The sequence below is a fragment of the Lepeophtheirus salmonis genome, chromosome 2 (assembly GCF_016086655.4).
Source record: "Lepeophtheirus salmonis chromosome 2, UVic_Lsal_1.4, whole genome shotgun sequence".
Classification (NCBI taxonomy): Eukaryota; Metazoa; Arthropoda; class Copepoda; order Siphonostomatoida; family Caligidae; genus Lepeophtheirus; species Lepeophtheirus salmonis.
Window position 1 is genome coordinate 33,593,537 of NC_052132.2, and position 13,833 is coordinate 33,607,369.

The 13,833-nt window shown below is 31.6% G+C and overlaps 4 protein-coding genes and 1 long non-coding RNA gene across 6 annotated transcripts; 3 read left to right on the forward strand and 2 right to left on the reverse strand.

The window, feature by feature from the left end:
* Positions 1 to 592: 592 nt before the first annotated feature.
* On the reverse strand, positions 593 to 2,180 carry LOC121113609 (E3 SUMO-protein ligase NSE2). The gene is made up of 2 exons (XM_040707439.2): positions 1,748 to 2,180; positions 593 to 1,672 (listed from the first exon to the last, which is right to left on the reverse strand). Exons 1-2 carry the CDS (start codon positions 2,027 to 2,029, stop codon positions 1,316 to 1,318), a joined length of 639 nt encoding a protein of 212 aa, XP_040563373.1. The 5' UTR covers positions 2,030 to 2,180; the 3' UTR covers positions 593 to 1,315.
* Positions 2,181 to 2,536: 356 nt separating this feature from the next.
* Positions 2,537 to 4,016, forward strand: LOC121113611 (ADP-ribosylation factor 4). Of its 2 annotated transcripts, XM_040707440.2 has the most exons (4): positions 2,537 to 2,676; positions 2,733 to 2,933; positions 3,009 to 3,193; positions 3,263 to 4,016. In XM_040707440.2, exons 1-4 carry the CDS (start codon positions 2,664 to 2,666, stop codon positions 3,473 to 3,475), a joined length of 612 nt encoding a protein of 203 aa, XP_040563374.1. In that variant the 5' UTR covers positions 2,537 to 2,663; the 3' UTR covers positions 3,476 to 4,016. The 2 variants fall into 2 exon arrangements, with proteins under 2 accessions (XP_040563374.1, XP_040563375.1); XM_040707441.2 differs by lacking the exon at positions 2,537 to 2,676 and having other exon boundaries at positions 2,786 to 2,933.
* A 702-nt stretch (positions 4,017 to 4,718) lies between these two features.
* Positions 4,719 to 6,400, reverse strand: LOC121113613 (uncharacterized). Its single transcript, XR_005863086.2, has 4 exons — positions 6,244 to 6,400; positions 5,912 to 6,179; positions 5,347 to 5,568; positions 4,719 to 5,276 (listed from the first exon to the last, which is right to left on the reverse strand). It is a non-coding gene; the product is annotated as an uncharacterized lncRNA (long non-coding RNA).
* A 1,398-nt stretch (positions 6,401 to 7,798) lies between these two features.
* Positions 7,799 to 10,524, forward strand: WDR79 (WD repeat domain 79). The gene is made up of 2 exons (XM_071886772.1): positions 7,799 to 8,975; positions 9,039 to 10,524. Exons 1-2 carry the CDS (start codon positions 8,787 to 8,789, stop codon positions 9,513 to 9,515), a joined length of 666 nt encoding a protein of 221 aa, XP_071742873.1. The 5' UTR covers positions 7,799 to 8,786; the 3' UTR covers positions 9,516 to 10,524.
* Sans (SAM_USH1G_HARP domain-containing protein Sans) lies at positions 10,524 to 13,297 on the forward strand. Its single transcript, XM_040707437.2, has one exon. The coding sequence runs from the start codon at positions 11,710 to 11,712 to the stop codon at positions 13,039 to 13,041; it is 1,332 nt and encodes a 443-aa protein (XP_040563371.1). The 5' UTR covers positions 10,524 to 11,709; the 3' UTR covers positions 13,042 to 13,297.
* The last annotated feature ends 536 nt before the right edge of the window (positions 13,298 to 13,833 follow it).

A 13,833-nucleotide genomic window follows, 5' to 3' on the forward strand; every position in this document is an offset into this window, starting at 1 on the left:
AATTTTTTACTTGAATCGTATAGGAATCGGAATTCCTATGCGATTCAAGTAAAAAATTTTGATTTTTTTGAAATCGGCCCATCATTACTCTTAAGTATGACAACCCATCTCAGAAATATGAATAAAAAGGCTATAATTGACTCAAATATTTCTATAAAATATTGGTTGTATGTTTATATGACGTCTAAAACTATATAGGACAATTTTCTTTCTTGATTTTTGTTCCAGATTGTATTTGTGTTAGCTCACCCCATATTGAAGATATTCTTGAGATTAAGTTTTTTATCATTTATATACTATGCAAATAATAATTTTGGATTTTTCATGACTAGCTTATAATTTATGTCTTCTTCTTAAAATATAATAAATTACTTAATTTAACAATATTTAATATTAACTGTGAAGATCGTCATTAAGACTTTCATTTAATCCTGAGAGATCTCGAATTTATCTTTTTTTCATAATATTCCTTCATTAATAGATCAGTTGAATACATATTGAGGATTACTTTCATATAGACTGTTTAATGGTTTAACCAAAAGTACTAATAATTATTTCCTAATGGCATCGACAAAAAATGATACTTTATAACTAAACTACAAACCCATATTTAATTAATATCACTTCACTTTATAATCATAATTAAACATGAATTATTTTTGTATCTTTCACGATAACTAGCTTAAAATTTTATGTTTTCTTCTTAAAATAGAAAATGAATTACAGAAATTTCACAAAATGTATTAATTATATTATCATCCCAGAATTTATGTGATTGAAATCAAGAAATTGGTTTCCTGGGAGGATTATTTTAACATTTATAATATGTATAAAAATTATTTTTTCCAAAGGCTTTTCAAACACTTTGGTTTTCGTTGGTCATAATCAAAATGAGTGAAGTAAATTCCTTTCCACAGAGAAAGGAAAAGCTTTCTTATGTAGAAATCCCATTTGATGATTCTCTCAAGGATAAAGCCTCAAGAACCGGGAGAAGATATACAGAAATGATGAACACAATGGACCCCTTAAACTCCACGCGACGTAAAGAGGACTATGATGAGCCTCTTGTGACCATTCCATTATGCCAATACTTGTCTTTAAAGAGATACTTTCCCAATTTCTGTAGAAGGCACCAGAAACAAGAAGCTCAAATAATAGGGAGAGAAGTATTGTTTGCCGTTCCTCTCAATCAAACAAGACTAGTAATGTCATGAAAGGAGGACGTCGGAACTTTTAGCAACACAAATAATATAATTTTAAAATATAAATATATAGCAAATAATTAATAAATTATATGATTGACAAATGTTAGGACTCATTTTTTCATTGCAAGAATTCGTTTTTTAAGCGCCTTGTCCTCTTCCAAGTCTTTGAGCTGAATTGGTTTTTTGTTAGGACAACTTGCAATAGGACATTTAAGGGGTTTTTTAGAAGTGTTGACCCATGAAGTGACAGATTGTCTATCGTAGACATGACCACAATGGGGATTTTTTACGGGAGACACAATGGTGGCCTTAGTAATGGGATCTATCAGACTTTGGGAGGATTTAGTAACCAATATATCAGAGTCATTCTCCATCATTTTCTCGATTTCTTTGTATCTGGGATCTTTTGAAAAATAATCGTCGTTATAAGTAACTTGCAGGTCCTTGTACTTTGCAGCATAGCGCTCCTAGATAATTAAATAATAGATCAAATTTAAAAGTCTACGTTAAAAAGAGAGAGGAAAAGTAAAGTATGTACAAACTTCTGGAGACAAAGATTCATCGTGACTTTCGAATTGGGATTCATTTAAGGCTCTGTTTTTTAATTGAAATTCTTGAGTAGATTTGAGGTACTCGGCTGTTAAACTTTTGAATTCTCTCAGAGCATCCATTACAATTGGACGTAGCTCTTCACTTTGTTCTTGATATATTGTTCGTGCTGATTGAAGGAGAAGGTCCATTCCAGTCTGGTAGTGCTTTTTCTGTTGTGGATCCATCGCATTAAGTTTGAAAAATTGGCGGTGGGTCGAGAAATTAGTTTTCATAGACTTAAATATTGTGGAGAGGTTGTGTGAGAGTTAGGTAAAGACATTTCATGACGTCATTGATATTAATTTAACAACAACATCAAACATTGCAAATTGCACATCGCCCAGATCCGTGAATGAGCAAATATTTTTGTAAAGAACAACTGAAGTAGCCTTTGGTGTTTGTATTATTACTTATTAGATTAATCATATCAACATTGAAGAGAAATAAACCATGCAGAATTAAATGTATTTATGGGGAAAACAAAAAAGTAATGACGAAGGGGAAACTGGGAATGTTGCAACACTTTCAGCTCAATTAATTTAAACTTATTTGACAACCCAAATTTGACAAACCATGGCAAAAAATGTTTGTTATTTGTTGTATCTATTGATAGGTTGTACCAGACAGTAGTTTTTCCACAAATTGCATTTGAATGCGACCCCTCAAATGTTGCAATGGATTTTTTTTTTTCACAGAAATCTGCAACATATACTGTTGTAGTTTAAATTTTCTAGCGGTAGTTTTTGATGTTCGAGAAAAAGGGCAATATGTTATAAGCCTATAATAGTCTATATTATGACGTGTGGTTTGTAAAATTTACCCTACTTATTCGTATTCCTGGAACCACGCAAGTATTGCATCAACATTATGAAATATATAGGTAGTCCCAGCCTCCAGGGGTTTGAAGCACGCAAATATTGATTCGAATTTATGTAGCATATAAAGGAAGTCACAAGTTTTGTTTTGTCTTCACTCCTATTTCTAATATCATGGGATTGTCATCCTCTAGTTTATTCTGTCGTCTCTTTGGGAAGAAGCAAATTAGGGTTTTGATGGCTGGATTGGAATTCGCAGGAAAAACAACAATCCTCTACAAATTGAAGCTTGGAAAAATCGTAGAGACAAACAGGACCCTTTGTAAATTAAAAAAGTGATAATTGGTATACTCTAATAATTGTGAGTAATTTTTTTTTTTTTTTTTTTTTGCTTCAGGTTACAATGTTGAGACTGTGGAGTACAAAAACATTTGCTTCACAATCTGGGACGTGTGCAACCGGGACAATTTCCGCCCTATCTGGAGACATTATTTTGAAGATACACAAGGAGTAATTATCTTTGTACTGGACTCCAACAACAGAGAGTTCATATCCGAGGCCCGTGAAGAACTACAGAAAATTGTATAATGAATAAATAATTATATAGTCAATTTCATCAAAATATAATATGCTGAATATTTCCCTTTTTAGTTACAAGAAGATGTTTTTAGGGACGCGCAGTTACTCGTACTGGCTAATAAGCAAGATTTGCCGGAGGCTATGAATGTTTCTGAATTGACGGATAAGATGGGTCTTAATGATTTAAAGAGGAGAACGTGGCATATCCAGGCTACATCTGCTATTCAAGGAAATGGATTGGTTGAAGGATTGAACTGGTTGTCAGATGAATTATCCAAGTCCTAATCATATACGTCATATTACGAATTTCATTTAAATATCCAGGGATCAACCAATTCGTTTTAAACGCCATAAAAATGATATTCATAATAATATTTTTTACTAATATAAAAAGAACAATAATTTATTTATTTTAAAAACGCTAATTGTATACTTACGTTTATTCATGTAATCTTGGTTAGCTACTTAAAATAGATAGTATACTACTGTAATTAGGAATAAAAAAATATTTTTTGGAATATTTGTTTTCAAAATATAGTTATTAAATTATTACTTTTATTTGTATGTTGATTAAATTTCTGAGCAAAAAATCTGGGAGGACATAGCTTTACTGAGATTCTAAAATTGGTTAGTTAATGAAATTACGAAAGTTAAGAATCATTGATCAAATTAATATTTTTTTTCCCTCCTGTTTTTATTATACTTATATTTTTTTAACAAAAAACTTTATTTAAAATACATTCATGTTATAGTAATTAAATAATTAATACTTATTTATTGTTTTGGATATTCATTACTCATAGAAATATACAGAGCAAACTCCAAAGACTGTCTAGGCCTTCGTGGAAACTTATTCCCATATGATGTTGAGTAATTGTGATTGATACAAGCATAAAGTAACAAATGTATTATATATTTATGTTTATTGGTTACTAATTAATTATCATGCAATATTATTATTGTACCGGAAAAAAAAATAAGTGATAGTTAGAATAAGTTAATGATAATAAGTTCTAGCCCCACACATTCTCCTTTAAACTTCAGGTATCTAGCTTATATGTCTCTATTGAAAGATGTTATGTTGAATGACTAAAAGGACTTCGTAACTACGTCATTTCAGCTATTGTAGTTACTATAAAAGGACGATCAGGACCGGTTTTAGGACGGAAAAATTTTATTGGGATCGGACTGCAATCTTTTTAGTATTTTCAGATCGATTCAACTCAAATGTCAATATGTTCACTCATTTACACACTCTCGATCTTAAAAGGACTATATATGGGACTTTAGTACAGCGCGAGGAGAATAAAAAAATGTAATGTTTCTTAACAAAAATCCCATCACAAAATATGACGCGAGTATGAAGATGAACATGGCGCAGTAGACAAGTTTGAACTTATGAGTCAAAGGTGATAATTTTTTTCCATATTGATATGTTTGTCGCCTCATTCCTTAGAGTATCTTTCGTATCAATTTTTTCCCCTGTCAAAATAAGGCACTGACACGAAACAAAAACAAACGTATCGCATCCGTAGTATTAGCAAATATATTTTAGAAATAAACAATATTTTAAATATTAAAATAAAAACAAAATAATCGATATTGAAAGACTAATAATTGGTCGATATCTTTTTTTTTTTTTAATTTTGAAGCACACTAAAAAGATAAGTATAACTATGAAGTGTCAGTCCAATTTTATTTCATCATTTTACTCACAGAACTTGAAATGATGCTTTTATTGTTAATATACCTCTTCTTTAAAAATGCAAGAATGTTGTAGACTTGACTCATAAATGTTAGCACTAAGAGAGGGCATAAACGTTTGACAATTTGAATGGACACTTTAAAATTTCCATGAAACATTTTAAAATGAAGATTGTTCAATATTTGAAGTGAAAACATGATCTTCGGAGATGAGGGATCAATGAACAAGAAAAGTAAATCCTCCCTTCTAATAATTTCGTGGTATCCACTGTGTATAAGTTTTTTTTCAATTTATGTATAATGTCATTTATTGATTCAACATTGTCCGAGTTCAGAAACTTTTTAATTTCCTCTAAGTTTCGTTTTTTTTTGTAGCTTATCTCTGAAATGTTGAAACATACAAATCACACAATTAAATTTATAGGAATAGTTCAATTGAACTAGGTGTTTACTTATTGCCTAAAGATGTTGAAGTTTTTCTCGAAGATGGAATTTTTTTTATCAAGAAAGAAGGTACACCTTCAAATATTGTCGGAAAGGAATTTGTTTTTAATAGTGTTCGTTTTGCAGGCTGGATTTGAGTTGGAGATATTTGGTTTCGCTTACAAATGTAGTCATCATCATGAAAATGTTTACTACAAATTCTTGAAAATTTAGAAGGTTTCCAATTTTTTCTGAAAAAAAGTAACATGGATGGAATAAAGAATTAACTATTTAATAAAAAAAAACTTGTGCCGTGCAGATAAAATACTTTAGTTTAAGGAAAATGAGCTTGATGCCTGAAACTTGAACAGTGGATTGGATTGAATAACGAAATACTTTACTTGTACCTACTCAATTACATAAGACAATGCAGTCTTTGAAATAATAATTATATGCTTCGTAGGACTTTTTTAGATTACATATAATACTGGACTACACATACTTAAGATAAAAAACAAGACTGGAATTCAGATCCTACAGACACCACACTAACAAAGAAAGGAGTTCGAATGGGATATCTGACTCAATGCTAACCTTGGAATAGCACTTATTCACTTGGAGCAGAGTTCCGCAATTTTTAAGTGGAAATCTATGAAAAACCACTTCCAGATCCTTAGGTTCCTTGGGGTAACCACTCCTGCACATTGGTGCACAGCAAGTCATCTTGATTTTACAGTCGAAACAAACAATAAAATCCACCGGGTCTCAACTCACAATTCTGATGGAACGACGAACGTGTCGTTCGAAGTCGTTTGAATGACTTGTTGATTTTTATCCTAATATTCTTTCTATACAGCTAAAACTTCAAAATAAAGTGGTAAAAGTTAAAACGCAACAAAATAGCTTAAATTTATTCCTGGTCGTACTGATAACAATTTTCCCACGTCAGATGTCGTTTTTTATACCACAGAAGGGGATATTTTCTGCCATGCCCCTTCAATTTTTCTTCCTTTTACAGAATTTACCTCAGTTAAAAGGGTAAATTCATACAGGTGCGTAGTTAGTTATGTAGAATATTCAAGTATACTCAACGGTGCCCTAACGGACAAAAAAGTGTTGCAACGACGACAACTTGGTACAATTTTGATCACGTGGTTTTTGATTCGCTACTCTCTGTATAAATTACAACTTTCTATCCAGCATCATCAAAAATATAGATTTATTATTGTATATCTAATCTGAGACTTATAAACATCTTATTTTCATACTATACAAGCTTGATAGTATAAATATGAGGGTTTGAAAAAAAAAAGAAGATCTTTCCATCTATCTACTTTTGCGAATATAATACGTTAGACTACTACTAATTGCCTTGTAACTTTGAACAACTGCATTTAAATCACATATGAAAACATAAAATTACAATAAGATCTTAATTTGTCATTTATCTTGAATATAACGATCAATGTAATTATCTTGCTAATAGAATCCAAGATAATGTATTGCATAAGTATACGTTGCCTTGTGATTTTTACTATTATCTCCAGAGATTATAGATTACTTAACATTTAAAATGGTTCAGTAATCTATGGAGAGAGATATATATTTTAGAAAATATTTGAATAATACTCGGGGATATATCAAATTTTCTAAAGCATCCCCACTTTCATATTGCTTGCAATAGTTTGCAATAAAGACTAATAGCTATACAACTAATGATAGGAAGGATTTTGAAATTTCTACTCGCCTGAACAACAATCACAATAACGAAATAGCATTTACAAAATAAAACCGAATTAATCAATAAGATAAAAAAATAAAATAACGGAGAACTCATAAATAGGGAATGTAAATTTTGAAGAATATTATTTATGTTTTATTATTTTCTCAATCAATACTGAAATCATCTTATTAATATTTTGTTACATTTTAACAAAATTGTTTTCAGTAAAACAACTTATAATTAGCTAGTATAGCAAACATTTAATAATTTATTATTTGGTGAGGAGATCCTAGATCTTTGCGAGAATGATATTCCAATGTAGTGACAAGCAATTTGGCTGTTTATACGAGGATTCCCGCCTCAATAAGTTTGGGAATTGCGATGACATTAAGATATTTCAACAAAATTTAAGAGGTATTTCATATATTTTTTAAAGCACGTAATCCCTTAAAAGTTCCAAATAACTGTATTATCTGTATTTAATTGATTTGTGTTGAGATCCTGGTTCTTAACAAGAGTAATATAAAAAATAAGGTGACACGCTATTTAATTGTTTAGAAGAAGATTCCCTACACAATACGTTTGGAAATTACAATGATATATTCAGATATTTCAACAGAAGTTAAAAGGTCTCTTATATTTTTTTAAACACTTCACTCACTTAAGAGTTCCAAATAACTATTTATATGTAATAGCCAAATATAATAATATACTTTCTAGAACAAAATGTTTAGAAAAGAAAAGCACATTATCTTTATGAGTCTAGAATTATCTTTGGCTTGTTTTAACAGAAGATACTTAGTAGTAATAAAAAAATTAGATGTGAGCTTGAAGTGTCCAGGTTATATAATTATCCGTAAAGACCATGTATCACAAAGTCCAACATATAAATGGAATGGATATAAATGTGATTGAGATGAGTGATTTCTCCATTACATAAATCAAAAACACTGAAGGATTTTTATTAATTAAATAGTTTTCTTTGAGTAGGAGACGAAGCAGAATTGAATTTCAAGAATTTCAATGAAGGAGCTGCGAATGGAGGATGAAAGCTCTCTCAGCTCCTCACAGGCTCTTTCAGTCGGTTATTCTGTGGTTTTATGGAACTCCTTAGTTCTTAGTTACTTATATCATATATCCGTATAAATATAAGTATAACTATAAGATTATTCCGTAGAAGATCTGGAGGCATTGACAATGATTAACGAGATCAGAAGTCACTATCACAGTCCTTGATATGAAGGAGCATCTGCAAAATGAAAGATCCTTCCAAATGACCATGAATGAAATATCTTACCACGCAGTTCCAACTCTCCGCTTTTCTCACATCCCTCATTCTACTGAGGTTATGTTAATGTAGTGGAATTGGAAGTCATACTTATAACAATCTACAGGTGTCCAAAGGTTTTGTGAATCAAAAAGAAGTTGAAGTCCTCCTTTATATTCTCCTGACAAGGAGTTCTTATACTAAAAGTATAAGAGGTCTTTTATATTTGATATTAATGACGTCATTAGCATGCGGCTTTAAACAAAACAACAATAAACAAACAAACTTTAATTATTAGCAAAACTCGAAACCTCTCGCTCACTCACTTCATTTTTTATATCATTTCATTTATACTTTTTGGTCTTTTATAGTATTAACGTAGCTGTAATAATGAATTTGTTATAATTGATCTGTCATCCATTGACATGAGATTAATATGGAGTTGTGTTTTTGAATAAGAGTTGATCCTATAGAAAATAATGGAAGACGCCAAGTTTAGGATAACAAAAGAGCTTTTTCTCTCGAATCCCAAGAACAAATTTACGAAATTGAGTGGATGTAGCTATTATAACTCTCCTCCTAAGGCTTGTTTCTGGTCTCCAGATGGAACCTGCCTCCTTACATCCCATGACGATGCCCATTTTCGTCTCTACGAACTACCTAATGATGTAATGAGATTTCTTTTAGACCTAAGTATGCCTACTCAATATTAATTCTCTTTTTCATTGTAGCCTCCTCTTCCGGAGCTCATGAAACCTGTTTTGGACATTCCCAAAACGGAGTGTATCTACAGTATGGATTGGTATCCCAAGATGTCTTCCATGGACCCTGTGACGTCTGTTTTCCTCTCCACGGCCCGTGCATCTCCCATTCATTTACTTGATGCATTTAATGGATCTATTCGAGCCACATATCGTTGCTATGATGAAGCAGATGAGGTCACTGCAGCCATGTCGGTCAAGTTTGATCGGACAGGAGGACGTATATATGCGGGGTTGACTACAGGGAGAATTGATGTCTTTGATACGGCCATTCCTGGAAGAGATCCGCTTCTACGATATGGAAAAGGACAAATTGGCTTAGGAATGTTGAGTTCCATTGATTTAATTTTTTGTTTGTTTGTGCATACACGACTCAAATTACTTTTTTTGTTTTTTTTTGCAAAAATGTTCGTTACATACCCCTTAAAAATTAGCATTATTAAATAATTTAAGATTTCGTAAAACATTTGTAAATATTTTTATATTATTTTTTAACTTGACATTGAACCGCGCAATTAATAAAAAGATAAATTCACTCTATTTTTGCAAAAAAAAAAAAAAAAAAAGAGAGATAAGAATCAATTATTTATTTAAATAGTATGAATAAACACTAACTTATTTTTATATCTTATAGGCCGTGGCATAATATCATGTATTGTATCGCATCCTGTTGTTTCCTTTTTATTTGCTGCCACTTCATACAATCGAAGGGCTGCCATATATGACACTCGAAAAAAGAGCCCGCTCTTATTAAAGCTAGAAGGTCAAAAAAGTGGAATAACTTATGCCTCTTTTTCAAATAATGGAGATTTGTTTCTTACTGGAGGTCGAAAAAATAATGAAATCGTAGTTTGGGATCTACGAAATCCCGGAAAACTCTTTGGTATACTCAAAAGAACCGTTGAAACCAATCAACGCATACATTTCCATACTCTTGATAATGACTTGGTTATTAGTGGAAACACTGATGGATCCATCAAGGTTTATGATCTTAAGTCTAGTCCTGTCATTGTAAACGATGAACCACATATATATCCAATTTGGTCCCAAGACAATGTACATCAGGATAGTATAAATTGTGTTCATGTTCATCCTTTCTTACCCTTGTTATCTACTACCTCGGGACAAAGGATTTATTCGAAACCTTGTGACAACGAAGAAGAAGGCGAAGATGCAAAGAAAATTATACGAGATAACTCTTTAGGAATATGGAATATGAGCTTTGTCTAGTTATGCTCTGTTAGTTTTTCATATCATATTTATTATAAAGCAAAACGTGGCCTTCGTTAATTAATGAGCGCAGAAAACGAACATTTGTATAATATAATATTATGTGACATTTTTCCGATTACTTAACAGTATTATGGTTGATTGATGGTGCGAAAAAACTTGTAGAAATTAACTTGACATTTTTTGATATACTATAATTCATAAAATGTAATAATATTGACAGTCAGCTTCTCTAAGAATGTCTATTCTATTACTAACATTTACCTGCTTTCTCCTTCCACGATCCATGAGCTGTAGTAGAACTCCATTGGTTGCTCAGTTCACACATCTTCCTACACGAACTATATAATATTTTCTATATTGTGTGAACAAACATTAACCGAATGATTTGCAATTACATACAATCGTGGGGAAAGATTTGTATTTCTCATCATAATTTCTTAACGCAACGACTAAGGATTATTACATTTGGAAAAATTCATTAACACTCAAATGTTAGGGGTTAGTAGAATGTTAATTCATATAAAAACATGCCATATTAAAAAACACTTATTTTATATTTCTTGCTCGTGCAAAGTTATTTAGATTGGTATTGAATGAAGGTCGTTAGCCTCTCTTACTCATAATTAATTATTATTAGTAGTAACTTCATACTTTTAAGACTGAATACGCCTTATAATTTAATTATTATAGAAGGCAGATAAACTAGATTAGATTTGATTTATTAAACTACTTCCGTTCGCAATTTGTGTATACAAACTTGGAAGACTGTTTGTAACTTATTTATGTGTGTCTCATCGTTTATACATTTTTCTTGACCAACTATCGTAATATAAAAAAAAGGATTCAAAAACCTTGAAAAATGGACTGGCAATTATTATATGAATCAATGTATACATTTGATTTCGTGTTTCTCACAGGCCTGTAAAATCAAACAGTTTCATTTCAAAACACACAAGTATACATACATGATATAGATAAATACAACCCTTGGTGCTATAAGTTTAATTTCCGTAAATTACTCAACCATAGATATATCAATGTAATGTAGTGTTTGGGGAGAGTATGATTGAATATCGCACACATCACATCTGCATGTAAGCAGGTAAAATCCTGTTACAATTTGTATTCACATTGCTGCCTTCTGTAGAAATACAGAGGTATAATATTACATTAATAAGTAACAGAGGGTTAGATTATATTATTCAGTAATAATAATAATACTATTATGTGTGCGGTTCTTGCGTAGTGGTGGAACATTGTTCAGTACGTGGTGTGGATGTATCAAGTGTATTTATTTTTTACACACTTGATTATTATTAAAGAGATGACAATGAGGTAAATTAGTAGTTGCATTTACACAATCATGTAATGTAATGGTGTACTGTAAACCACATTTAATTGCATTCAAATGGAAAACCGTTATCATCGCGCTGCTAAGGATGGCTATCTTGAAGCCCTTAAATCCATTTCAAAAAAAGAAACTAATCAAGGGGATGAGGATGGAATGACTCCAACATTATGGGCAGCCTTTGAGGGAAACCTAGAAACTCTCCGCTTTCTTATTGGTAAAGGTGGTGACCCCGAGAAGTGTGATTATTTTGGGAATACATCCTTACACCTATCCGCTGCTAAAGGTCACATGGATTGTACAGAATTTTTAGTGAATTTTGGAATTAATGTCTGGGCTCTTGACATTGATTTGCACACTGCCAGAGAGCTTTCTGGTATGAATGGCCAAGCAGAAGTTTTAGCATATTTGGACTCTATTCACAATAAGCTTGAAACAGAGTCCCCTTCTAAAGTGAAAAAAATGAAGGAAAAGGCCGAGAAATCTGCTCAAAAATTACTCAAAAGTTATCGAAAGTGTCATAATATATCAAGAAATGTTAATAGTACTACAACTTTACATCCCAATGGGAGGAATGAGTATAATTATCATAATGATATAATGAAAGATGAATCTTCCAGCTCTAAAAAGAAGAACAGCCTGAATAATAATTTCCCTTTAACTTATTCTGAAATGACAGGGACCTTGAGTATGGAACGAAAGCAACCCATTGCGTCTTCTTCTTTAATCTTTAAAAAACTTCAGCGATATAATAATAAAGTATCGTCATCATCATGGAATCAAGAACACGATCAATTCAAAATTAGAAGCAAAGATGACGACGGTACGTTGAAAATAACTAATTTATCAGGTTACAGAAGAGATTCGGAAATTATATTTGTTGCCCCACCAACAAATAATACAAGTACTGAGGTGCCATCAGAAGAATTGAACTACTCTCATTCCCAACAAACTCCTCGACGTAAAGAAATTGCTGGGATTTTTGAGAGACCTGGGTTTGGAAGTGTTGCTTTTCGGAACTCTGTATCAGCTAGTCTTTTTTCATTCCCTATGACAACCCTAGAAGAAGGGAGTATAGGAAGTGCAGGATCTTTTGCCGAACGCATTGATTTTGATGAAAGTAGTTCTTCTTTGGAGGAGGATGAAGTACGGGAGGAGGAACCCCGGGATCTTGAGGAAATTGATGTTTTGCTTGCCAGTTTAAATCTATCAGAGTTTTCCTCTCTTTTTCAAAGGGAAAAGGTGGATCTTGAAGCCCTTTTACTCCTTAACGATGAGGATCTAAAGTCAATGTCTATACCTATCGGCCCACGAAGGAAACTTTTAAAGGCAATTTCAGAAAGAAAGGATGATATTCAACATAGCATAGTAATGGAAGATAGCTCCCTATAGTTATAATTCCTCAGGGCTGTACCGGGGGGCCTGGGCTCCAATATTTGTTGAGCAGTAATATTTATCCGTCTATCAATAGTGAGTAATCCAGTCAGGCCCCTCAATAACAAAACTTTGAATACGGCACTGATCCTGAAGGAATTTTTAACCACCTCTCTGAATATATATCCAGTCCATAATTGTTTTATTTCTATTTTAAAAACTATTTAATCAGTTTTTCACATTAATGTAGAAATATAATTCTGATTATCTTTAATTGTACGTATATTTTATTACTTTAAAGCCTTTTACCACATTACAACCAAAGAATCGAATCTTAACTCGATGTAAATTAATTATTATATGTCTTAATTTATAATTATTATTTATTTATATAAAAAAATATAAAATAGCTTGATCAAATGTACGTTTTTTGTTTTGGTAAATGACAGTAAGTATTTGTACAGTTGTTAATGGATAGTCATTATACATGTTCTAAGAATAATTATTTCTAAATTATAATGTTATGTTTTCGTAAATTTTTTCTATTCTTTTGGAAATGAAGAGTGTGAAAGCTTTTGGAAGGTATCATGGGTCTTATTAAAAGATATGAAAAAATGCCTATTTTGAAGTTATTGGATAGTTTTTGGATAAAAATAATTATTGATAACAGGCATGAAAATGTGGCAAATTCTACGTTAGGAATACAATATGAACTTATCTCAATAATATATATATTATTGATTTTTAAGCTTGGAAATTAAAGGGGAAAATTAATGTTCGCGCTTTCCGTTAATTTTTGAACAATGAACG

Bases quoted from the DNA above. Each gene is read 5' to 3' on its own strand.
- LOC121113609 (XM_040707439.2), bottom strand. From the start codon at position 2,029: ATGAAAACTAATTTCTCGACCCACCGCCAATTTTTCAAACTTAATGCG. The intron at 1,673-1,747 runs GTTTGTACATAC...TTAATTATCTAG, and splicing joins ATGAATCTTTGTCTCCAGAA to GAGCGCTATGCTGCAAAGTA.
- LOC121113611 (XM_040707440.2), top strand. The intron at 2,934-3,008 runs GTAAATTAAAAA...TTTTTGCTTCAG, and splicing joins AGAGACAAACAGGACCCTTT to GTTACAATGTTGAGACTGTG. The intron at 3,194-3,262 runs GTATAATGAATA...TTCCCTTTTTAG, and splicing joins GTGAAGAACTACAGAAAATT to TTACAAGAAGATGTTTTTAG.
- WDR79 (XM_071886772.1), top strand. From the start codon at position 8,787: ATGGAAGACGCCAAGTTTAGGATAACAAAAGAGCTTTTTCTCTCGAAT. The intron at 8,976-9,038 runs GTAATGAGATTT...TTTTCATTGTAG, and splicing joins TCTACGAACTACCTAATGAT to CCTCCTCTTCCGGAGCTCAT.
- Sans (XM_040707437.2), top strand. From the start codon at position 11,710: ATGGAAAACCGTTATCATCGCGCTGCTAAGGATGGCTATCTTGAAGCC.